Here is a 24,890-nt window from a genome sequence, read left to right as displayed (position 1 = left end):
CCTGCCTAGGCATATGGCTTTTTTTTTTTTTTTTTTTTTTTAAGTTTTACTGTCTTTGTGTATACCTTATAATTACAATGGAAGACACCTGGGACAGTCCAAACTCGGCTTGCTTATGTACTGAAACACATAACTTATTACACTGTCACCCAAATTTGGATCATTTCAGCAGTGATTATTTGGTAAATTAGATCCTAGCATTTCAGAGACAACAGGGCCCTTAGAGATGGCTAGCTCACAGTATTTTGTTTTGTCTTAATACATGGCTTTTTAAGCAAGTCAGTATATTTAACCAAAATAAATACATCAATAGCAAAAGAATGCTAGATGTCTAAGCACCACTGCATTCTAAAAATAAGATCCTCTAAATCCATCATGGTGCTTAAAATGAATATTTTTACATAATAAAAATGCAGACAGCAGAAATAAAGCATTTAGCTTAAGAGGCAGAAAAAGGCAATTGTATTTTTGAAAAAGGAAAACTAGCAATCTTATGAAAACCACAGCAAATGGCTTTAGGAAGAATTATGAATGCAAAAAGGGCATAAGATAGAAGTCAAGTCTCCAGTCTACGGAAAATACATATGGCTACTTAACATACCACAGTCCGAAGGCATTGGTGCTGCAGAAATGGAAAAGACAACTGGTGTATCAGAACCTGGAAATAAAAATGGGTATCTTCCAATCAAAGAATTTCCTTCTACTGGAAAATCTGGAAGGTCCTCTATGGTCATCTTCTAGAAAGCCACCTTTAATGAGAGAAAAAAGCATATCTATTGTATTTGTATGCAACTTAGAATGATTGCCTTGAATCACAAAAAGACTATTTTCTTTTAATATATAACCTACTAACCTTTTTTTAAAGATTTTAGTAATCTCTACACCCTACATGGGACTTGAACTTACAACCCGGAGATCAAGAGTTGCATTCTCCTCCGACTGAGCCAGCCAGGAACCCCAATCTACTGACATTTTTTAACTTCAACCTTCAAGAATCTTTTTGAGAGAGGAAGGGGGAAAAACTTCCTTTTAGCAAACTGCTATTAAAGAATATATGTTGTTTCACACTGTCTCTTACAGACATGCAATCTTTTTAGACAAAGCTCAGGAGAAATAAAAAGCTAAGTACTGGGGCGCCTGGGTGGCTCAGTTGGTTACGTGTCCAACTTCGGCTCAGGTCATGATCTCGCGGTCTGTGAGTTCGAGCCCTGCGTCGGGCTCTGTGCTGATAGGTCAGAGCCTGGAGACTGTTTTGGATTCTGTGTCTCCCTCTCTCTGACCCTCCCCCGTTCATGCTCTGTCTCTCTCTCAAAAATCAATAAATGTTTAAAAAAAAAAAAAAAGCTAAGTATTTCCCCAAAACACATGAAAACCTTTTTTATAAATATTGTTTTTGCTTTTTAATTTTTTTTATTTTAGAGAGAATGAGTGTGCGCATGAGCAAGTGGGGGAGGGGCAGAGGGAGGGAGAGAGAGAGGGAGAGAGAGAGAATCCCAAGCAGGCTCCATACTTGGCACAGAGCCCAATGAAGGGCTCAATCCCATGACCCTGGGATTACGACCTGAGTCGAAATCAGGAGTCATAACCTTGGGGCACCTGGGTGGCTCAGTCGGTTAAGTGTCCAGCTTCAGCTCAGGTCATGATCCTGTGGTCCATGGGTGGGTTCGAGTCCCACATCAGGCTCTGTGTTGACCACCTCAGAGCTGGAGCCTGCTTTGGATTCTGGTCTCCCTCTCTCTCTGCCCCTCTCCTGCTCGTGCTCTGTCTCTCTCTCTCTCTCAAAAATAAATAAACATTAAAAAAAATTTTTTTAAGTCAAACACTCAACTGACTGAGCCACCCAGGCATCCCTAGGTGAAAAGGTTTTTAAATGCTGCGTTAATCCAAGTGGGTGATATTCTCTTTACTTAGAGTAATAAAGGGATATAATATCCCTTGTAGATGTACCTCTATCATAGGATCTGACACAGGTTACATTACCTGTCTTCTAACAGTTCATGCCATGTGCTCATCACATGAAAATAATCTAGTTTAGAGTGTTCTCGTTCTTTTCTGACATCCTAGAAAGTTTCACTGGAAATCAATCACATCACTTGTACAAATATGGGTCTAAGAGCTCCCGGTATTGTTTACTTCTCCCCAACATACAACATCCATTTAGTCCATCCGTGCAGAAAATGGAAGGCCATCCTTTTAAACCACATCACTGATATTGCCTCTTTTTCCCAGAAAACATGTGAGCGCTTAGGATGTTTGCCCTGCAGTGGACTGCTGCACCCTAGCTCAGATAGAAATGGCATAGCAGAGCAAATGTTGGTACAACTGAACTATATATAAAGGTAAAAAGCATCCAGTTTCTTTTGCATCAAGTCTGTAAAGTCTGAAATATTATAAATCTCTTTATCAGTGTTAAATATAAGCAAAGACCATATTACAAAACTAAATAAAAATGATTCTAGGCCATTTCAGTAGAAAGAATAAAGATAATTAACTGGCAAAGCTGCCAGTTACCCTAGCAGATAACACCATGCTAGAAATTACTCAGTGTGTGTTCTATGCTTAACCAATCCTATATCTAACTTAGCCATCTTTACTCCACCATCACCACCCTGATCCAAAGAAACAGTCACCTCTCTGAGCTAACTGGTTCCTTTCCAATGATCCATGTTTTCTGAAGACTGTCAGGAACTAGTAACGAGTAAGGTGACTTTTTTTTTTTGTCATAAGGTACATGCTTATGTGGACATGGATATTCTTTATTAAATAACCTAATACACTGTTACTATGTTAAAGGTATTCAAGTTTTCTTAGATGCTAAAGTTAGTTGCCACCCAATACATTGAATGATTATGATAGTAACCCTACCACAATAATGGGGAAATAACAAGGAATTGGTGCCACACAGCAAGGTGATCTTCCTCAAACACTTCAATTCCAAAAAGTAACACACATCCCCAAAGACAGTCCTCCTTCAACGCCATAGCTTCTCAGTGATGAAAGTAACAGGATTTCTACTTGTTGGCTGCTACTTTTGGCAGTAAATCTGAGCAAAATATTCTATGCAGAGCATGAAGCTTCCTTTGAAATCAAGGGACATAAACAAGGCTTAATAACTATTAAGGAACCACCACATACAAGGCACCGCACTATTCTGGATGTTTTGGAAAATACGAAAGTGAGTAAGATAGTCCAGGCTTATTAGCTAGCTTACCATCTACTAGGGTGAATAAAATAGCACTAGTAACTATAGATGATGAAATAGAATGGGGTATGTTCTGTGACATAAGTACAAGGAACATCTACATTGGGCACTCCTGACAATCAGAAACAGTGCATGAAGAAAGCATCCCCAAGATGGGTCTTGAAAGATCAGTCAGCAGAAATTTAAAAGAAGAGCATGTTAAAGGAAGTAGGCTGGAACTCGGGCACATCTAGGTACATTGTTTGAGGTAAGGCTGTAATGTTTTTTTAGGACTCTACTTGGGAGTATTGCATACACCTGATCAAAGACCAAACCACTTAATTCCATAAGCACTGGGAAACTCCTGATTTCTTAAAAGGAGAGAGTTCTGATTCAAACCATGTTTTAGGAAGATTCATCTGACTACAACCACACTTTAGAACTCACTCATGTTTTTATACTCCTAATTCTTCAGCCAAGTGATTGAGTGGCTATCCTTCTGAGTTGGTTAAGAGGAACCCACCTTTAAAAACCTCTCTTTTAGAAATACAAATCAAAACCACACTGAGAGATCACCTCACACCAGTCAGAGTGGCTACAATGAACAAATCAGGAGACTATAGATGCTGGCGAGGATGTGGAGAAACGGGAACCCTCTTGCACTGCTGGTGGGAATGCAAACTGGTGCAGCTGCTCTGGAAAACAGTGTGGCGGTTCCTCAAAAAATTAAAAATAGACCTACCCTATGACCCAGCAGTAGCACTGCTAGGAATTTACCCAAGGGATACAGGACTACTGATGCATAGGGGCACTGGTACCCCAATGTTTATAGCAGCACTCTCAACAATAGACAAATTATGGAAAGAACCTAAATGTCCATCAACTGATGAATGGATAAAGAAATTGTGGTTTATATATACAATGGAATACCACTTGGCAATGAGAAAGAATGGAATACGGCCTTTTGTAGCAACATGGATGAACTGGAGAGTGTTATGCTAAGTGAAATAAGTCATACAGAGAAAGACAGATACCATATGTTTGCACTCTTATGTGGATCCCAAGAAACTTACAGAAGACCAAGGGGGAGGGGAAGGGGGAAAAAAGTCAGAGGGAGGGAGCCAAACCATAAGAGACTCTTAAAAACTGAGAATAAACTGAGGGTTGATGGGGGAGGGGAGGGAGGGGAGGGAGGGGAGGGAGGGGAGGGAGGGGAGGGAGGGGAGGGTGGGTGATGGGCATTGAGGAGGGCACCTGCTGGGATGAGCACCGGGTGTTGTATGGAAACCAATTTGACAATAAATTTCATATTAAAATAAAATAAAATAAAATAAAATAAAATAAAATAAAAAATAAAAATAAAAACCTCCCTTTTATAGGGTAGAGCTTCCCATCCAAAAAAAATTTTTTGAAAGTGATCCTCAGAGCACCTTTCATTTCCTTGTAGACTGCTGAGATCCTCACAGAACTCTATCTTGCGCAACTATCACAGGAGCTAGATTAGTGTCTCACACATATTTCATTTAGATGCAGTGCGGAAAGATGATTCACTCAACAAGGTGGAATAAACACTGTCATTTCATATACTAGATACTTCAAGCCCAGAGAAGCTACAATATTACCTAACCAATGTACTGAACATTCTTTGTATTTTGTGTCTTCATTGCATTTTTCCTTAGTCCCATTTCCTTTCCTTCACGAAAAACTCAACAGTCTATCTCTAGTCCCACTTAAGAAAACTGCACACCTCTAAAAACATGGCAAAGTTTTAGAATCCTTCTGAAAAGCAATCTTTGGGTCTAAAGATCTAAGACACCTGGGATCTCGCTCAAACTTGGTCAAACTAGAATCAAATTCCCCAAACTCTGATTTATATAGGAATCCCATCCTACACCATCACCCCAAAAACAGCTCTGAGAAAATGCAACTGGTAACATGGCTCAAATATCTTGTGATTTTTCAAGGATTCCTGGTCTATTCCCTAACACAGAATGGTGGTGAGAAGAGATGGCCACTAACTTTTTCAAAGCGGTTCAAGGCTAGTAGACCTCACTAAGGAACCTCATTATGGTCAAGAGACTCCCTCAGCTTTATCTGGAATATGGTTCAAGGGCAACATCTTTGAGCTACTCAACTAACAGGAGATCTAAGCTGTGTCCACATGAGTTAGAATCACGAGGCCCTTTCATTCATTTAAATACTGTATTTTGCCAGGAGCCTTTATTTCCATTAGATTCCCAAAAAATTACCATAACCAAAATAAGCATTTAAATCATATCTCCAAGGTTCCTTTAAAAATTAAAAATAGGGGTGCCTGGGTGGCTAAGCATCCGGCTTCGGCTCAGGTCATAATCTCATGGTTCATGAGTTTAAGCCCCGCATTGGGCTCTGTGCTGACAGCTCAGAGCTTGGAGCCTGCTTCGGATTCTGTCTCCTTCTCTCTCTGCTCTCCCCTGCTTGCACTCTGTCTCTGTCTCTCTCTCAAAAATAAACATTTAAAAAAATTTTTTAATTAAAAAAAAAAGTAAAAAATAGAGGGGTGCCTGGGTGGCTCAGTCAGTTGAGGGTCTGACTTCGGCTCAGGTCACGATGTCACAGTTCGTGAGTTTGAGCCCCACATCAGCTTTGCTGCTGTCAGCACAGAGCCTGCTTCAGATCCTTTCCCCCCCCTCTCTGCCCTTCCCCTACTTGAGCGCTCTCTCTCAAAAATAAACATTTTAAAAATTAATTAATTAAAAATTAAAAATAGAATTACTAAGTGATCCAGTGAGTCCATTACTAGGTTTTTACTCAAAGAAAACAAAAACACTAATTCAAAAGATGTATGCACCCTACATTTACTGCAGCACTGTATACAATAGTGAAGGTATGGAAACAACCCAAGCATCCATTCATCGATGAATGAATAAAGAAGACTGGGGGTGGAATATTACTCACCCACAAAAAAGAATGAGAACTTGTCATTTGCAACAATATGGATGGGCCTAGAGGTTATAATGCTAAGTGAAATACGTCAGACAGAGAAAGACAAATACCATATGATTTCACTCATGTGGAATTTACAAAACAAAACAAAGGAACAAAGAAAAAACAGACTCTTAAATACAGAGAACAAACCAGTGGCTGCTAGAAGGGAGGTGGGTAGGTGGTGAGTGAAAATGATAAAGAATATTAAGAGTATTCTTATCATGATGAGCACTGAGTAATATATAGATTGATGAGTCATTATATTGTACACCTGAAACTAATATAACACTGTATGTTAATTATGCTTCAATAAAAGATAATAACCAAAAAAATTTAATGTAGTATCTCCAGCTATCCATTTATTTGTTACATATATAAATCTATTCAATCACTAAACAGGTATTTACAATAGCCGATACTTAGTTGCCTCTCAGTCCTAGAAAGAATATAAAAGACACCTGCCCTCCAGAAGTTCATTAGTCACTCAACAAGCATTTACTGAGTGTTTCTAAGTCCTAGGCTGGGCATACAAAGAGAAAGAAAATAGGTATGCCCTCGTCCCCACATAGGTTAGAGTCTAGTATATTCCAATAAGAAAGCTGAAATTACTGTACAGTTGTAATAAATGCTGTGTTCAAGAGGGTCAGTGGAAGCTTCCTGAAGGACTAAAAATTTAAAGTTGCAGTGTCCAACGAGGTAGCTACTAGCCACACATGGCTATTTACATTAAACTAAAATTTCAGTTCCTCCATTGCTCTAGCCCCACAGACGTACTCAAAAGCCACATGTGGGTAGCAGACACCATGCTTAAACAGTGCAGAAACACTTCCCTCATTGCAGAAAGTTCTATAGAACACCACTGAAGGAAAACAGTGCTGCTCAAATTCCAGATGCGAAAATAATAAGAATCAACAATAAACAAAGGCTAATAAAACTAAGCAAGCCAATAGCAGCACGGTTAATTATACATAAGGAACCAGGGAACAGTAAGCCTAAATAAAAGTAACCAGATATTTGTAGGTTTAAACAGGGAGAAAGAGTTGATTAACAAAAAGGCCACTAGTACATGTTTCAAAACTGGAGTTGTTAAGAACAATAAAAAGACACCATATAAATATCACTTTTTTAAAAAGACCCTGCTAGTGAAAACTGTATCTGGTGAATCTGAAATGTCTGAAGTAAGTACTACAAATAATATACCATTTGTTAAATCTTCTATCAAACAAGTAAAAATACTCATATTTCAAGATCTAATCTTACAGCCCAGGTGGTCCATTACCAAATGAAAGCATTTTTTAAAAATGCATATTGTTAGCAAAATAAGATAGAACCAGGATGCTTTTGCATAATAAAGATGTAGAAGGCTAGATTTCTGCCATTTTCAATTCTCTGCTTTCGGTCCATAGTCGCTCCGTGTCCCACATCGCCTGATCTTCTGCCACTTAGACGACTTACTTCAAATTGTGCAGAAGGTTCATAAATGACAAACGTCAATCTGAAAATGAAGTATTTGCAGGATGTTTCTAAGGAGGAGGGTGTTTCTATATTGAAATATTTCACAGGCACCGATTTATACTATGAAATTGCTACAATGTGAACCACAGTCTAGCTGGGAACATAGAGCAAGTTACTATCCCTTGAGAATATCATCCTCTGATATATATCAAAACACTGTCTCAGAGTTTAAATCCAAACTGCCTCTTTAGTCTCGGGATGAATGAACAACCTGACATCTAAAAGAAAGCTGACATTATAAACCCATCAATCTAATCTACAAGGATGAGGTCTAAACCACCTCTCTGTTTAGGGCAGGGCTCAGAGCAAGTGCCCCCAACCCCCCACCCCAACTTCCCTTCCCAATTCCTATTATTTCGAATTAAGGAATCTCAGGATAGCCAAAGACTGGAAGCAAAGCCATTTGGTTTAGCTTTGCATTCCCACCGGCAAAAGGTTTCTTAACAATTTATTAAGCAAGGGGAGGCACGGGAGATGTGAAGAGGCCCGCTGCAGGAAAAACACCAAAGGCGGCGCACCGCACGCAGCACATCTGCGTGCGGGTGACACTCCCAGGGCGCCCGGGCGGCCGCGGCTGCGGAGGCGGACAGGGGGCCCGCAACCCAGGCACCGCGCCGCTCCTCATCCCAAAGTTACACAGCCTGCGAGGAGCGGAGAGGAGAAACCCACCTCTCCGAAGGTGGGCCGCGCCGCCCCCGCCCCCGGCGACAGCCCCGGGGAGGCCTGCGGGAGCCCGCGACCCCGGCGCCACCGGACGCGGACGCGGCGCTCCCAGAGCCTCCGCGCGGCCCTCCCCGAGCCGTCAACAGCCCCTCGGGCACCCTCGCCCCCGCCCAGCCGGCCCGCAGCCCCCGCGCGCTCCCGCCCCACCTGCTCCTCCGGTCCTCTCGGGACGGCCGGCTGCGAACGCGGAGACGCGGAGGCAAGGCCGAGAGGCGCGCTCCTCCGCCCGGCGCCAGTCTCCAGTGGCCGGCCGCGGAGCCTCCCGCTGCGCCGCTCCCAGACCTGGTCCGGCCCCTCCCGCCTGCCGCCTCCGCGCGCGCCGAGCCGGGCCCCACGCGGGGTCGGCGCGCGCGCAGTGCAGGCTCCCGGGCCGCGCGCAGGCCTCGGCCCCAGCCCCGCGCACGCGCCGGGGCTGGGGGGTGGGGTGGAGGCGAGGAGCGCGCGCCTCTTGCCTGCGCCCCCGCGGGCCCCCAGCCCACGGAAGGTGGAGCCTCCAGGTTGGGACCGCCTGGGAGCTTCCTGGGTTAGACTTGCGTGGAGGTGGCAGCGCCGTGGTATTTCCATCGCAGTCGCAGGAAGGTTCTCAGGGGAACCCCGCAGGGCCCAGGGCAGTGAGTAGGGGCGGTAGCCCTTGGCGCGCTGTACTCCTCCATTAAGGCCCTTAGCTACCTTCTCCCACCCCCGCCCCGGGGCTAGGAGCGCCCCCACCGAGTTCACAGGGGCAGGCATGGCGTCTTATCTGTTTGGGGCTCCCCTGTGTCTAACCCTGTGCATGGCCCAGAATAGGTCCACCAGTCAATTACCTGTTTGCAGGTTTTGCTGTAAAAAGCCTAGCCGATACTATACCCAGGCCGAATACACCCAAAGGTGTCTGTGGAGGCAGAAGGGGAGACGTGAGTAGTCGTCCCAGAACTTTATTTCTCCTGCTGCTTTGCTCATTTCTCACCTTCTTCTCCCTCGGTCCCATCTCCATTCCCCAAGAGCCAGAGGTGGTGAAACTGTAACAACAGACGTTAAGTGCTGACAACCTGGTTCTCCATCACCCAGTAGAAGGAAAGGTGTTGCTTGGCACTTAATGAGTCTCCTTAATGAAGGAACTTAATGAGTCCATTGTTTCCCCATGACTGAGGTTTATAACACTGAATCACTGATGTTACAACATAACAACTCTCTCTCTGAGGCCTTTTCATTCTGGCTGTGATATACAGATTACTACACTGTACCTCCGTGTTCGCCAAGCACAGTGCCTGGCAAGAGCAGATATTGAATGACTGAATGTCTATCTGGGTCTCTTGCAAGAGCAGAGGTAAGTGCTGGGGACACACCAGAGCATCTTTTCCTGTTGGAATCACGGATTCTGGAGATTAGAAAAAGCCCCCTTCCCTTGCCTGGGCCTCCCTTGCAACATCCTTACACCAAATGGCCATAGTTGAATACCTCCAGTAACCAGGAACTCTTTCTTTAAAAGCAGTCATTTTATCATAGACCAGCCTTGTTGACAAGCTCTTCCTACCTTGAGCTAAATCACCTCCCTGCATCTCCTCCTTATTGGGTTTCTACTCTGGGGACTTCTAGATCATGTCTGCCTCCGATTCAAGATATCTAGGACAAGCATTCTCTGTCGCTTAGGCTACTCCTTGTACGACAGGGTCAAGATCCCACTCACCAGCATGTTAAAGGAGTCTTTATGACATACCCCAGCTTCTTTAGAGCTCACAAATGAACGTGGTGTCCTGTTGAGTGCAGAGAAAATAGAAACTCTCACCTCTTTCTAGGTCCCATGCTTCTATTAGCATAGCTCAAGATATCAAAATAGTTTTGTAGCAGTCAATATTACATTGTTGAGTTGGGTGGAGCACACTGTCAGCTAAAACCCATAGAACTTATGCAATATTTAAATGCCATGACCATCCCACAGTCCCTGGTCAGCTGCCAGTTTCTCTTTCTCTGCAGGTTCAGCACCTTCATGGACTCTCGGAGATGATCATGTGACACAGTTGCCTCCTCCCTTTGGGAGTTGCACCTCCTTCTCCCTGCTGCCATAATACCCTCTTCTTGTCTGATCCTGCCCACCTCTTTCACTGGTTAGAAGAAGGAAGGCAACTTTGGTTGGCTTTAAGCAACTATAAATTAGTCCTGTTGTCAGTGAGCCACAAAAACTCATAAAGATCTGTGTGTAACAGAAGGTGCTATTGGTGTACCTGTTTCCATAGGTATACAGTTCACTTTTATTGCTGATTTAAATTATACCTCTGAGATACCACTATTAGTAGGTGACAGGGTGTGGCTAGCTGAGTTGTTTTTAACTATAATAAAAGTCTCTGTTAGAACCAGCCAGGCTGCTAGCCTTTTCTGCTACACCCAAACACAAAATAGTACACAGGCAATTTCCCAGGATACCAAGCAATTAGGGAGAGAGTCTCCTACTCACCTGGTTGCCTTTGTCCAAAATACTGAATTTATTCCATAAGCCATCATCAAGAATATAAGCACTCATCAGAATCATGCTCCCTAGAAAACCCCATGGGTCATACAAGTATGACCACGTATTGCCCAGTTAACAAGAGTTGGACCAGGACTTGGAACTTAAACCATCTGCTGGGGTGGGAAGGCACATGGGCATGTGGTACAACTGTACCTACTAAGATGCAATTGTATCTGAAGGCACAGTGAGGTTCCTGGACAATGAAACATAAACCACAGTCACAGGAAGTTATCAGCACTGGTGATCAGTATGGAGAAGGGGCATTACTGACTGACCACTGTGTGGCCCTTTACCTGTGGGATTTTACTTGCCTTCACTTCACAAATGAAGAAAGAGACTCCATCAGGTTGTGGAACTTGCTTGATGTACCCTGGGGCAGGAAAAGATTCAAACTAAGTCTGTCTGATCTGAAGTCTTGTGTTGATCCACTATTTTGTATTACCTATGCAGGGTGTCCTTTGGGGCATTCAAGACACAGAAATGTTGTGTCAAATAGCAGGGACCATTCAGAAATTCAAGCAGACAACCAGAAGTCAGCACCAAAAGGTCTCTCAGCAGCTAACAGGACCCAAACCATGGTAAAAGGGTTGGGGACATAGGCAAAAGAAGACTGAGCCACTGCTCTTATGTGGACTGAGGTATTGGGCAGGATATCATATCATTCACTGAGAAGAAGACAAGGCTCAGTTTTCAGAATCTGGATGTAGGGGCCATCAGGACTATAAGAAACACCCCGCTGTCAGAATTGGGGTGCCAAATTGAAGCCCAACTAGCAGAAGTCGTGAAATGCAAAATATCAGAGCACTGGGTAGAGCCCCTAAAATCTATATCTGCAGATGATAGGATCGTCATCAGAGAAAAGCTAACAGAATCAACTATTAGAAGTAATAAGTGAGTTCAATAAGGTTGTCAAGTACAAGATAAATTGCTAAAAATAGTTTCCTCTATATCAGCAGTAAGCAACCAGGAAATATAACAGACAATAAGATTTACAATAGCAATAAAACTCTTAAGCATAATATCCAGGAATTAACCTAACAACTTGTAAGAACTTTATGGAGAAAGTTTTAAAATTCTATTTAAGGACATAAAAGAAGATTGAGGGGTGCCTGGGTGGCTCAGTCAGTTGAGCGTCCAACTTCAGCTCAGGTCATGATCTTACACTCTGTGAGTTAGAGCCCTGCATCGGGCTCTGTGCTGACCGCTCAAGAGCCTGGAGCCCGCTTCAGATTCTGTGTCTCCCCCTCTCTCTGCCCCTCCCCTGCTCATGCTCTCTGTCTCTGTCTCAAAAATAAATAAAAACATTAAAAAAATGTTTTAAAGAAGATTGAATAATGAAGACATGCCATGGATAGGATGCCTTGACATTGTAAAAATCCATCTAATTTCTAAATGCAATGTTATACCAACTCAAAGTTTAAGGAACTTCAATAAACATATGAGGAAAAATAAAAATTTTCATAGTTAAGTCAGTTTGGAAAAGCAACAGCAAAGAGAGGAAGCTTGCCCTGCCAGATATTATTATTACCACACAGTGATAAAAAAAAATAGTGTGGTCCTAGAACAGAAATGGAACAGTAAAACAGAATAGGGAGCTCAGAAGCAGACCGTGAGACCTCAACATATATAAAGGTGGTACCACAAATCAATGAGAAAAATATATGTCATTTAGATGATATTGTTGGGGAAACTGGCTTAGTTTATGAAGAAATAAAGCTGGATGCTCCATGTCTACCATATACAAAGATGAACCCCATGGGGCACCTGGGTGGTTCAGTCGATTAAGCGTCCGACTTTGGCTCAGATCATGATCTCATGGTTTGTGAGTTCGAGCCCCGCATCAGGCTCTGTGCTGCCAGCTCAGATCCTGGAGCCTGCTTTGCATTCTGTGTCTCCCTCTCTCTCTGCCCCTCCCCAACTTGTGCTGTCTCTCACATAATAAATAAACTTAAAAATTAAAAAAAAAAAAAAGACAAAAAACAAAAACAAAGGAGAACTCTAGACGAATTAAAGACCTACATTCGAAAGGTAGAAGGAAAATGTAGGAGAATGTCTTTATGAACATGGGGGTAGGGACTTACTTCATAAAACAAGACTACAAAAGTACAAACCTTAAAACAAAAGGCTGGGAGATTTGCCATACATCACAATGAAGGCTTTTCTCCAATGAAGACTACTATAGAAAAAGTTAACAGCAGCTGACAAACTGGGAGAAGATATATAATGTGTTCAAAAGCATTTAGGGATTAATATCTAAAATATGTAAGGAACGCTTGCAAGTCAACAAAAAGAAGTCAGAAAATCCAATATAAAAATGAGAAAAGGATAGAAATAGGCCGAAGGAAAAGCCAGAATGGCATGCAAGCATAGAAGAGATGCTCAAACCCTCTAGAGAGGAGAGAATAGAAACACAACAAAAAGTATGGTGCTACCTATAGCCACTGGGATGCTGGTATATTTAAAAACCAGCTCTGGGGGATTAGGGCAGGGGCAGTCCTAATTTTAGCGTTTGCTAATTTCCATGTGCAAATACTCCATGTGCAAATGGCCAATTTCAAACTACCAGCAGGAGGTCATTGAACAAGGATTTTGGAAGAAGTGTGTTCAGTCTGCTCTCATGAGCCAGCACCAACACACCAGTGCCTCACCCATCAGCTTAGCAAAAATTAGAAAAATCCCAAATATTGGCAAAGATATGGGGAAATGGGAATCCTCATGCACTGCTGATGGGAATTTAAACTGGTAAATACATTCCATTGAGCAAGCTGGCAGTGTCTAGTGAAAAAACTTATCAGCGTGCTTTATGACTCAGCAATCACCCTCCTAGATATGCCTCAGAGAAACTGTTTGTAACCTTCACGTGGCTTCCAGGAAGCCATTCTCTCATTTACTAGATGATCTCATCCCATCCAAGGCTTTAAATGCTATCTCTATTTTCAGGATTCCAAAATTTCTATCTCTAGCCCTGAACTTCAGACATATATCCACTGCCTACTCAACATCTAATCTATAGTGTATAATAAGCATCTCAAATGTAATATGTTCAGAATAGAACCCTACCCCACACCCTTCCCATGTCAGTAAATGACAGCTTGATTCTTCTGTTTGTTCACTGGAGTCATCTTTTCCTTCATAGTTCTGGATTTTCCAAACCAAAGCCCCATTCCCCATTTTTAAGAAAAGTTCATAACATCATTTATTGATGGAGAAATTAATCAATACCACTGAAATCCTTTCAAATCGATAGTCACCAGAGACCCCAGGAACTTCCTACTGCTGTCACCTGGGCTTGCTTTCTTCTGAAGAATCTCCTTTTCTCTCTCAAAGCTTCAAGTGGGGACCTGCCTGCTAAAGCAGACTACAAACTGAAGACCTCACAAGCCTTATTATCTGAATCCTTGGTTCTCATTCCTGGTTGCACACTTGAATCTCCTGAATACCTTTCACAAAATAAACCAGAGACTTCCTCAAATATTCTAACTCAACTGGCCTAATTTAGATTCGTGCTATTCTGTAAGTTTATTCTCTCTTTTGTTAGTCTAATTCCCAAAAAGACACAAACAAATGGAGTTTTCAAACCCAACTCATTCCTATGTGGGAACTGCTTCCCATGTCCTCCAGTTGGGCCACTCCCCAACACCACGTGATACAACAACTTTTAAAGTCTTCTTTATGGTAGGGTGCCTGGGTGGCTCAGTGGTTAAGTGTCTGAACCTTGGTTTCAGCTCAGGTCATGACCTCATAGTTCATGAGTTTGAGCCCCATGTTGGGCTCTCCATTGACAGCATGGAGCCTGCTTGGGATTCTGTCTCCCTCTCTCTCTTCCCCTCCCCTGCTCTCTCTCTTTCTCTCTCTCTCTCTCTCTCAAAAATAAATAAATAAACTATTTTTAAAAAGTGTTCTTTACAGGCCAACATAAGAAAGAAGGAACACAGGGAATGTTTCATGGCATCAGGATTAAAACTGCCTCTCTAAGGAACAAGTCTTTCACACTGGCTGCTCAAAGCTATGGCCACCAAGGCAGTTCCAGAAACATCTCTGGCACATAATAGCAGCATCGAGATGGTTTCCACTAGGATGTTAGTTCCAACACCCCCGCCCCTCATTGAAACATACTTTAACCAAGTCTCTAGATATAAATATCATTTTATAGAAAACATGAAGCATGAAGGAATATCATAAATTACATCATGAGCATGTAATAGGCCAAGTCCAAAATGTGGAAACTTCTACAGGGAAAATAACCCAATTCCTACAATCAAAAATTAGCTAAGGGAAACTAGTGTAGATCGAAAGAGACATAAGAGCTCTATCTACAAACTATAATGTGCAGAGCATTTAGATCTGGATCAAACAAAGAAATGTAAAAAAATTCTTGAGGCTGTTGAGGGAAATTTAACATGAACTGGACATTAAATTGTATCAAAAAGTTTTTGTTAACTTTTTTAGGAATGAGAATAACATGTGATTACGTTTTTGTTAAAAAGTCCTTATCTGGGGCGCAAAGTGTTTGACTTTGGCTAAGATCATGATCTCCTGGTTTGTGAGTTCGAACCCTACATTGGGCTCTCTGCTGTCAGCACAGAGTCTGCTTCAGACCCTCTGTCCCTATATCTCTCTGCCCCTCCCCCACTCACATGCTCATGTGTGCTCTCTCTCTCTCTCTCAAAAATATACATTAAAAAAAGTTCTTATCTGCTAGAAATTCATACTAAAGTATTTATGATAAAATGTTTAATGTCTGAGATTTGCTTTAAAGTGGTCCATAAGTGTGTGATGGGAAAGCAAATTGGTCCAAGCACGATGGAAATCAATATGGAGGCTCCTCAAAAAATTTAAAATAGGTTTACCATACAATCCAGCAATTCCACTTCTGGATTTAAGCCCAAAGGAAATGAAAACAGGAGTTCAGCGACGTATCTGCACTCCCATGTTTATCATAGCATTATTCACAATCACCAAGATATGGAAACAACCCAAATAGCCATCAGTGGGTGAATGGATAAAAAAGATGTGACACATATACACAGTGGAATATTATACAGCCATGAGGAAGAAGGATATCTGACAGGATATGCCACAACATAGATGGGCTTTGAGCAACTACGCAAAGTCAAACAGAGAAAGATAAGTATAAAGATATCACTTTTATGTGGAATCAAAAAAAGTTAAACCTGTAAAAGTTAGTAAAATGGTGCTTACCAGGGGCTGGTGGATGGGGTGGATAAGAGTGATGGTGTTTAAAGACACAAACTTATAATGAATGGTAAATAAGTCTTAGAGACCTAATGCACACGTAATGAATTTAGACAATGATATTGTGCTGTGATTATGTAATATGATAAATATCACTACACTAGCAATCATATTATAATATACAAATGTATCAAAATAACATGCTATGCACCTTAAACCAATACAAGGTTACATGTCAAATTTATTCAAGTAAAAATATAAGTGTATGGTGGAAGGGATAGATGAAAAAAGAATGACAAAATATTGATCATTATTAAAGCTGAATGATGGGTATATTATTATTTCTTCTTTTGCATACATTTGAAATTTTTTCCCTAATAAAAAGCTTTAAAAGAAAAAGTTCCAGAGGGAAGAAGTTTTAGTCTATTTTTGTCAGTGCTGCATCCTGAGTACCTAGAACCTAGTACTTGGCACATAATACAAATTCAATAAATATTTGTTGATAAAATGGGCCTGGTTCTTTAAGATTTCAGTCACAGAAAAGATAACTATCATATCCAAGGAGTTGAGAAATCACAGAAGTTGTCTTTGTATCACATGCATGCACACACTCTAAAATGGGAAGCATTCATACATCACTAAAGCTCTATCAAGTTGTCTTTCCAGCAGCTGCTTACAAAACCAATACAGTTTCATCTCTGTTCACTGTAAACTATCAGCTGCTTAATAGCATCTTAATTAGGGGTTGAAAGACTGTCAGACCCACTGGAGCATCCTCCCCCTCCCCCACCCTACCCTGTGGGTGGGTAGAGAGCAATTTGCACCTTGTCAACAATGGATCAAATGACTCACCTAACAAAGAGAACCATTGACAGACCAATTAGCTGGGAGAAAGTCTCCTTTGTGACAAAAACAGCATTGATAATAAGATGGGTTTTGACATTCCTCATCTAATCATATTTGCAACAGCAGGGAACAGTTAAGACAAAAATAAATGTGAATTGTGTTTTTAGATTCATATAGGGTTCAACCCAAGAAGAGTAAGTTACAGTCCATCCTTTTAAGGCCCATCAAAATATCCCATGCAATATCTTCATCATCATCAAAATAATCACAACCATAAGCCCTGAATGACACTTAGCAAGGCAACCAAATTGCATATTAACCCATCAAATCAGGAATAAACTGAATACCTCCTTCCTAAAGGAAAGTATGGAGTCTACCACAGTATAAGATTTGCTCCTTGTTTTCTAGGATAGGAGGAAGAGTGTTGAAGCTGTCATCATGTGCAAATTGAGCTGGAGCCCCCAGAACCTTCTCTCCCCAGCTCAGTAACCCTAGAAAATCACTTAACTTCTCTGGGCCTTAGTTTGTTCCTTTGTAAAATGAGATAAAAAATACCTGCCTCCCACTGTTGTCATGAGTACAAAGCCTAACTCAAAGTGGGCTAGCTGGAGGAAAACAATCACATGTGGTCATGAGACATGAACATGAGAAAAGAACGTCAACAACGTGCCAAAGAAGCAGTGTCTAGGGATTTCCCAAGAGGGAGCACACATTGCAGGATGGGGTGATCAGGAAAGCCTTTGAGGAAAAGATATATTCTGAGTTAAGTGGGGAGGATAACGAGCTCCAGTTACATGAATGAGGGGGCCAGCATTTACTGAGGGCTTAGTATGTGCTGTGCATTGTTTGAAGCACTTTCATGAATTATTTTACTTCTGAAGAAGGAATATCATTTTAGTTTCACCTTCCAGTTGGAGAAATAGGCATAAGGTAGTTAGGCAACTTGCTCAGGATCACTCAGTAAATAGCAGAACCTGGATGTGAACCCAGGCAGTCTAGTTCAAGAGATTAAACTCTTAACCACAATGCTTTGCAAGAGAAAGGCTTGGAGGCAGAAAAGCTAAACGTGTGTTTGGAGGACAGCAAAGGGTCTAAGTGGTGCAGAGTCCATAGCATGAATTGGTAGAAGATGACCTGGAAAGGGAGGTTGAGAATAGATCAGGAATGGCCTTGAATGTCACAGTAAGAGGCTAAGAGACATTTATGAGGATGAGGAAAAGCCACCATGGAATCTGTCAGCACTGTCCAAAATAGAAACTCCTGTCTGACCCTTATGCCCCATATCTGTTACGCTCTCATAATAAAAAGCCTAAAACAAAAGCATACTAAAAATTCAAGCATTTTGAAGTGAAACTCAGCAACTAAAAACAAAGTTGCCTTGAAAGTGTTAGCCTTTATCAATTCAACTTAACTAGTTCTTTTAAATAGCAAATTATTTTTATAAATGATTTCTCACAGACAGCTTCATTTAACTTGGTGTAAGTATGCACAGTAATGACCTGCATTCAAAATGAAGTGGAGACAAGTTATACAGATGTCCCTAGGGGATGGAAATCTATTGTTTCTGCCTTTCCCATCACACCCCATTAACCACTTTGCAGCATAACAATAACACCTACATATCATCATTTTAACCATTTGGTTGTTATATAATAATGTAATAACATAATAATCTTTTGGATATATGTGCATTGCACAAAAGCATATTCCCAGTGAAGAAACAGCCACTCAGCTTCCTTGGGTGCTGTCCGTCCATCAAGGTGCTGATGGTCTTGCTACCCACCCTATTGCACTCCTTTTCTTGGCACCATGGTTTCTGTTTCTCCAGCCTCATCCAAGCCCTAACTCAGTCTTCAAAGCAGGGAGTCTCTCAAGGTTCAGCATGTCAAGTGAGGCACCACACACCTACCAAGGAGCTGCATTTTCACTAACTTAGGGGCACTGTTGCTAGTAACAATAGCCTAGCATCTTTGTAAGCAATGGTCAGTGACATCATGGTCCATTTTGTGTCTCTATTGCAAAGGCCAGTGGCCACGCTCAGGTCTCAGCTGCATCTAAGATTAGCTGCCCTTACGCACACCCACACAGTCCTGAGCATCTGCAATCCAAAGAGGGTCAAGAAAAGAGGTGTGGCCTTGGAGGGGAGCTTCTGGTCCTCATTTGTCAAGCACTTACTAAATAATTCTTGGTGTCAGTAAATACTATTAGATATCACCCTGTCCTTGGTGACTTTCTAACATAACTGAGAGGAAAAACATTAAATCTCAAAAAAATTGGAAGCAAGATAGAATCCCAGACTTTGAACCCAGACATGTAAGGTTTGCCTGGAACTGAAAGGGTTTCTAGGGTGTGAGTACTTTCAATTTTAAAACCAGAACAGTGCCAGGGATATCAGAACAAGTTGGTCACCCTACAGAAAAACTAAAGTTCAAGTGTAATTAGCTTTGGGACCTTGAACACACAAAATAATTTCTCAAAAACTCAGCCTCCTCATTTATAAAATTGGTATCATAGTGGGACCTACTTTATCACATATTTCTTGTATGAATTCAATGAGCTATTGTATGAAAAGAACTAAGCACAGTGCCTGATGCTGAATAATTGCCCAATAAGTGTTAATACTGTATATGTAATCAATAATTATAAGATAGCATATAATGAAAGGCTGCATTAGGTATTTTAGGAACTAAAAAATCAGATAAGGAAGAATTGGATCATTAAGAAAAGTTCCATAGTGGTAGGGTTGACACATAAAATATAGGCTGCCCAATTAAATTTGAATTTCAGATAACAAATAATTTTTTAGTAGAAGTATGTACCAAATTATTTTTTTTAATTATTGTTTATCTGAAGTTAAAATTTAGCTGGATATCTGGGTATGTGCTTAAAATGGTGAGAGACAAGAGAAAAACACCAGGCAGAGAGATAAACATGAGTAGCAGTGGACCCAAGACAAGAGCAATGCATGGGATGTTCTTATGAATGTTTAGAGATGCTTCATAGAAAGAATGAACAAGACTTTGTGAAGGAAAAGAATGGATCCAAGGTTTTGACCCCAGGTCATTATGAGAGGGACTCTATAGTTAAGGAGATCTAGTATGTGGCTGTCAGGCAGGTGGCTTGAATTCAGGTGATCAGGGTGGAGGTGGGAGTGGGAGTGGAAAGAGTTGGATTCAGAGAGGTTTTATGAAGGAAGGTAATGTCTGTGGAGGAGGTAGTGACTAGAGTTCTAAATATGGATGTGTCCTTTCACCATGAAAACTTCCTTGAATCCCTGCAGTGTCATTATTGGTGACCTGAATAAGCAATTACGTATAACACTAGAGAGGTCTCATGAGGTAAGTTAACTCAGACCAAGGAAAAAAAAAAAAAAATAGGGCATTTAATGCCCTGTGTGCTCTTCTCTTTGTGGTAAGAAGAGATTAAAGCTTTGGAATTCATACAATTCCCTCATTGCTTTCCTCCCTCCTAAGAGACGCCACAGAGTTCTCCTGCCCCCCAGTAATGACAGAGTTCTTCAAAGAGACTGAGTTCAACGCAGCCAGCCAGCAAGGGGCCTGGGAAACTCAAAGAAACCTCCCTTGGCATCTGTATCACTATTTTTGACCTCTCAAGTAGGTTGCTTTTTTCCTGATGTACGTATGTGAAATTCTACTCTTGGGGCAAATGAAAAACCTGCAACCCCATTTGGTAGTTTTTCCCCAGAAGGGCAGTGCTTCTCTTTAGAAACACTTCCTGGCATATGCCTGTAATTCTGATTCAAAGAAGCAAATGGTTCAGAATATCTGCCTTGAGGTATATGTGAAACCAAAAACCAATGGTCCTAAAAGAACCAGACCCAAAGGATCTGTTTAGAAACTCCCTCTGAGCACTTTATCAAGTTCTGATTACTCACACCGACATTCTTCAAAGTCATCTCCCACCTCTGCCCAATGTGATAAAACCTACCCCTTCACTCCCACCTCCCCATCCTATACATGCCATTCTTCTGCTTAGACTTTGCCTGCAATCTACCTCCTCCTATCCAAATCCAACTACCCTTCCAGACCCTTCCTATATCTCACCTCTTCCATGGGGAGCTAGCTCTCTAATTTCTCCCTTTCACTAAAAAAGGACACATTTTAAAATCCAATTATATGCTGTTTTGTATATTAGTCACTCATGTGAAAACATTGGGGCACCCAGGTGGCTCAGTCAATTGAGCATCTAACTCTTGATTTCGGCTCAGGTCATGATCTCAAGGTTTGTGAGTTCGAGTCCTACATCGTGCTCTGAGCTGACAATGTGGAGCCTTCTTGGGATTCTCTCTCTCTCCCTCTCTCTGTCCCTCCCCCACTCTTGCTCTCTCAAAATAAAGAATAAACTTTAAAAGTAAAATTGAATTAAAATGTTTAATTTAATATCTTTCTCCAGATCCTGAGTTCCTTCCTCTCTTTCAAAAGACAGGAGGAAGCAAAGAAATAAAAGGCAAAGAAGACATTTAAAATGTGGACCAATTGGGGCACCTGGGTGGCTCAGTCGATTGAGCATCTGACTTCGGCTGAGGTCATGATCTCATGGCTCTTGGGTTCAAGCCCTGCGTCAGGCTCTGTGCTGACAGCTCAGAGCCTGGAACCTGCTTCAGATTCTGTGTCTCCCTCTCTCTCTGCCCCATCCCTGCTTGTTCTCTCTCTCTCTCTCTCTCTCTCTCTCTCTCTCTCAAAATAAATAAACATTTAAAAAAATGTTTAATGTGGACCAAAATACAAAAGTCGATTGTTTTCCTGTATACCAGCAATGAACAATGGGAATTTGAAATTAGAAGCAACTCTATAAACAGTATAAAAAAGAGAAAGAGAGAGAGAGATGCTTAGGTATAAATCTAACAAAATATGTACAAGATCTATATGAGGAAAACTAGAAAACTTGCATGAAAGAAATCAAAGAACGTCTAAATAAATAGAAAGCTATTCCATGTTCATGGAAAAGAAGGCTCAAGATAATTAGTCAGTTCTTCCCAACTTGATTCATGCATCCAATTCAATTCCAATCAAAATCCCAGTGTATTATTTTGTGGATATTGAGAAACTGATTCTAAAGTCTATATGGAAGGGGCGCCTGGGTGGCTCAGTCAGTTGAGCGTCTGACTTTGGCTCGGGTCATGATCTCACGGTCTGTGAGTTCGAGCCCCACATGGGGCTTTGTGCTGACAGCTTGGGGCCTGCAACCTGCTTCGGATTCTGTGTCTCCCTCTCTCTCTGCCCCTCCCCCATTCACGCTCCATCTCTCTCTCAAAAATAAATAAACATTAAAAAAAAAAAAAAGTTTAAAAAAAAAAATAAAAAAAAAAAAAATAAAGTCTATATGGAAAAGTAAAAGGCCCAGAATGACCAACACAATGTTGAAGAAGAACAAAGTCAAATGGCTGACCAGACTTAAAGACTTAGGATAAAACTACAGTGTGTTATTGGCAAAAGAAAAGACAATTATATCAGCAGGATAGAATACAGAGCAAACTATACCCACACAAATACAACCACTCTTTCACAAAGGAGCAAAGAGAATTCAATGGAAAAAGAATAGTGTTTTCCATAAATGGTGCTGGAACAACTGGACATTCACATTCAGAAAAATGAATCTAGACACAGAACTTACATGTATCACAAAAACTAACTCAAAATGGGTCACAGATATAAATGCCAAATGCAAAATTATAAGACTTAGAAAACAACATAGGAGAAAATCTAGGTAACCTTGCATTTGGTAATGACTTTTTAGCACCAAATACAAGTTGGAGTTCATTAGAACTTAAAACTTCTGCTCTGCAGAAGAAGTTAAAAGAATGAAAACACAGCCATAGACTCGGAGAAAATCTTTGCAAAACTACGTATCTGATGAATAACTTGTATCCCAAATATACAACTCCTAAAATTCAATAGTAAGAAAACAGCACAACTTAGGCAAATGATCTGAACAGACCTCACCAAAGAAGATGGCAAGGAAGCATATGAAAAGATGCTCAATATCATATGCTATCAGGGAAATGAAAATTAAAACAACAATGAGATACCACTACAATTCTATCAGAATGGCTAAAATCCTAAACACTGACAATATGAAATTCTGGCAAGAATGTGGAGCAAAAGGAACTCTCATTCATTGCTGGTGGGAATGAAAATTGGTACAGCCATTTGAAAGACAGTTGGGCAGTTTCTTACAAAGCTAAGTACTGTATAGTCTTACCTTATGATGCAGCAATCTCACCCCTAGATATTTACCCAGTTGGAAAATTTGTGTCCAAAACCTTGCACATAAATGTTTACAGCAAATTTATTCATAATTACCAAAAATTGGAAATAACCAACACGTCCCTCAGTAAGAGAATGGACAAACAAATTGTGGTACATCTATACGATGGAATATTGAAAGTGGTAAAAAGAAATGAGTTATCAAGTCATGAAAAGACTTCAAGGACCCTTAAATATATATTGTCCAGTCTGAAAGAAGCCAGTCTGAAAAGGCTACAGTAAAAAGATCTGAAAGAAGCCAGTCTGAAAAGGCTACAGTAAAAAGATCAGTGGTTGCCAGGGGCTGGGGAGGGAAGAAGGGAAGGATTAATAGGTAGAGCACAAAGGATTTTTAAGGGCGGTGAAACCATTCTGTACCATGCTGTAATGGGGGATATATGACTTTACGCATCTGTCAAAACCCATAGAATATACAACACAAAGAGTAAACCATCATGTAAATTACGGACTTCAATTAAGAGTGATGTATCAATATTGGCTCATCAGTCGTAAAAAAAGCAAAAAAGGAGTGGATTGTGAAGCATTTTTAATACTCCATTCAGGTTTTTAGCACTGAACAGACTTTTGACTTCTGGTGTTATTATATAGGAAAGGATACAGTTCTGTAAAATATGTCTAAACTGCCTCACAGCACATGTCCAACTACTGCAACCCATGTTAACTTGTTTAAAATAACAGTATACCTTGTTTAGGATGTTCATCTTTGCCTTTGCAGAAATGAAGTTTCATCGGAGGCGTTGGTGGGCGTGAGATTCATTTTATAGTGAAACTTACCCGAACATGACACTATTCTTTCAATGTCACCCAGAAAAAAATTTTTTCAATATCTCATGGGCCTTCCTCAGCAAGAGCACAAATTGTTTAGAGTGTTGGTTGGGAGTCTATGAAAATAGGTGTTTTCATAATGGGCTCCCTTGGGCCCATAAGCAGATTCCAATTACAGAAAGCCAGGGTGGTGGTGGCCAGCTTTGACTTGACTCCCTGTGGTGGAGTCCTCCTTTGAGTGCAACAGCCTGCTTTTCAACAGACAGCAAATACATAATAATGACATTGCCTGTGGTGCTATGGATACCAGATTTAAAGGGCCAGAAACCATAGTTAGGACTTTTAAGCTACCTCTTAGGCTGCTGGAAGCAATAGTGGAAGAAGAAAAATGGCTTCCAGAAGAAAAATGGCTTCCAGAAGAAAAATGGCCCGAAATAGGGCCTGGTCCTTCGTGTCATGGCAAGGAAGAAGCCTCTAGGCTTCTAAGCTGAGGAGACTCTCTCGCAAAGGGAAGCTGAGGAATTAATGCCTGGACTTACTTCTCCCTCCTCCAAGTCTCGGCCAGTACATCTCTAGGGCTGGAGCACTAAGGATCCGTCTCCCAGAGTACTGGCAAGGGTGCAGAAATGTGTAGAGTGGGGCACCTGGGAGACTCTGTAGGTTAAGCGTAAGACTTTGGCTCAGGTCATGACCTCATGGTTCACAAGTTCGAGCTTCTCATTGGCTCTCTGCTGTCAGCACAGAGCCTGCTTTGGATCCTCTGTCCCCTCCTCTCTCTGCCTCTCCCCAGCTTGCTCTCTCTCTCTCTCTCTCAAATAAATAAACATTAAAAAAAAAAAAGAAGAAGAAGTGTGTAGAGTGGATCTGGAGGAGGAAAACAGAAGGCATCCAGCATTACCTGCAATTTCCTATCTTCCCCCTTTTG

The 24,890-nt window shown here is 41.4% G+C and overlaps 1 protein-coding gene across 5 annotated transcripts in view; it reads right to left on the bottom strand.

Moving 5' to 3' along the window:
- CLIP4 (CAP-Gly domain containing linker protein family member 4) overlaps positions 1-24,186 on the bottom strand; it is a 99,477-nt gene extending 75,291 nt beyond the window's left edge. For 2 of the 5 annotated variants that reach the window (XR_009615508.3, XM_060651749.3), the window contains exons 1-2: positions 8,534-8,843; positions 602-749 (exon numbers count right to left, since the gene is read on the bottom strand). Coding sequence is in view for 4 of the 5 variants with exons in the window: in XM_060651749.3 (XP_060507732.1) it covers positions 602-734 (133 nt within the window). In the remaining variant the exon portion in view is untranslated. Of the gene's footprint in view, positions 1-601; positions 750-7,603; positions 7,644-8,533; positions 8,846-23,974 lie in introns of those variants that run through there. The other 3 variants (XM_060651759.3, XM_060651768.3, XM_060651785.3) reach the window with 3 other exon arrangements.
- Between the last annotated feature and the right edge of the window lie 704 nt (positions 24,187-24,890).

This window comes from Panthera onca, chromosome A3 (assembly GCF_046562875.1).
Source record: "Panthera onca isolate mPanOnc1 chromosome A3, mPanOnc1 haplotype 2, whole genome shotgun sequence".
NCBI lineage: Eukaryota > Metazoa > Chordata > Mammalia > Carnivora > Felidae > Panthera > Panthera onca.
This window is presented reverse-complemented; position numbering and strand designations above follow the sequence as displayed.